This window comes from Homarus americanus, unplaced genomic scaffold, assembly GCF_018991925.1.
Source record: "Homarus americanus isolate GMGI-L3 unplaced genomic scaffold, GMGI_Hamer_2.0 scaffold51859, whole genome shotgun sequence".
NCBI lineage: Eukaryota > Metazoa > Arthropoda > Malacostraca > Decapoda > Nephropidae > Homarus > Homarus americanus.
Window position 1 is genome coordinate 10,831,977 of NW_024711292.1, and position 1,338 is coordinate 10,833,314.

Genomic DNA, 1,338 nt, shown 5'->3' on the forward strand with positions numbered 1-1,338 from the left:
GGAACACAGGAGGCATGGAGGATACACGAGGCATGGGACAGGAGGCGTGGGAGGACACAGGAGGCGGGAGGACACAGAAGGCGTGGAAGACACAGGAGGCGTGGAGGACACAGGAGGCATGGGAGATACAGGAGGCGTGGAGGACACAGGGAGGCGTGGAGGACACAGGAGGCATGGAGGATACACGAGGCATGGGAGATACAGGAGGCGTGGAGGACACAGGGGGTGTGGAGGATACAGGAGGCGGGAGGACACAGGAGGCATGGAAGATACAGGAGGCATGGGAGACAGGAGGCGTGGAGGATACAGGAGGCGTGGAGGACTCAGGAGGCGTGGAGACACAGGAGGCATGGGAGATACACGAGGCATGGGGAGATACAGGAGGCGTGGGGAGGACACAGGAGGCGTGGAGGATACACGAGGCATGGGAGATACAGGAGGCGTGGAGGACACAGGAGGCGTGGAGGATACAGGAGGCGTGGAGGATGCAGGAGGCGTGGAGGATACAGGGAGGCGTGGAGGACACAGGAGGCATGGAAGATAGCAGGGAGGCATGGGAGATACAGGAGGCGGGAGGATACAGGAGGCGTGGGAGAACTCAGGAGGCGGAGGATACAGGAGGCGTGGAGGATACAGGAGGCGGGAGGACAGGAGGCGTGGAGGATACAGGAGGCGGGGAGGACACAGGGAGGCATGGAGGATACACGAGGCATGGAGGGATACAGGAGGCGTGAGGATGGCAGGAGGCGTGGAGGACTCAGGGAGGCGTGGAGGACTCAGGAGGCATGGGAGATACAGGAGGCGTGGAGGACAGAGGCGTGGAGGACACAGGAGGCATGGAAGACAGGAGGCATGGGAGATACAGGAGGCGTGGAGGACACAGGAGGCGTGGAGGATACAGGGAGGCGTGGGAGGATACAGGAGGCGTGTGGGAGGATACAGGGAGGCGTGGGGAGGACTCAGGAGGCATGGGAGATACAGGAGGCGGGAGGATACAGGAGGCGTGGAGGATAGCAGGAGGCATGGAGGACACAGGAGGCGTGGGAGATACAGGAGGCGTAGAAGACACAGGAGGCATGGAAGATACAGGAGACGTGGGAGGACACAGGAGGCGTGGAGGACACAGGAGGCATGGAGGACACAGGAGGCGTGGGAGATACAGGAGGCGTGGAAGACACAGGAGGCATGGAAGATACAGGAGACGTGGAGGACACAGGAGGTGGAGGACAGGGAGGCGTGGAGGACACAGGAGGCATGGGAGATACAGGAGGCGGGAGGACACAGGAGGCGTGGAGGACACAGGAGGCGTGGGAGGACACAGGAGGCATGGGAGATACA

At 62.2% G+C, this 1,338-nt stretch overlaps 1 protein-coding gene across 1 annotated transcript; it reads right to left on the minus strand.

Annotated features, from left to right (window-relative positions):
• Window positions 1-757: 757 nt before the first annotated feature.
• LOC121866832 (classical arabinogalactan protein 9-like) lies at window positions 758-1,078 on the minus strand. Its single transcript, XM_042366598.1, has one exon. It carries the CDS (start codon window positions 1,076-1,078, stop codon window positions 758-760), a length of 321 nt encoding a protein of 106 aa, XP_042222532.1.
• Between the last annotated feature and the right edge of the window lie 260 nt (window positions 1,079-1,338).

Coding starts and splice junctions, on each gene's coding strand:
- LOC121866832 (XM_042366598.1), bottom strand. CDS start 1,078: ATGCCTCCTGTGTCTTCTACGCCTCCTGTATCTCCCACGCCTCCTGTG.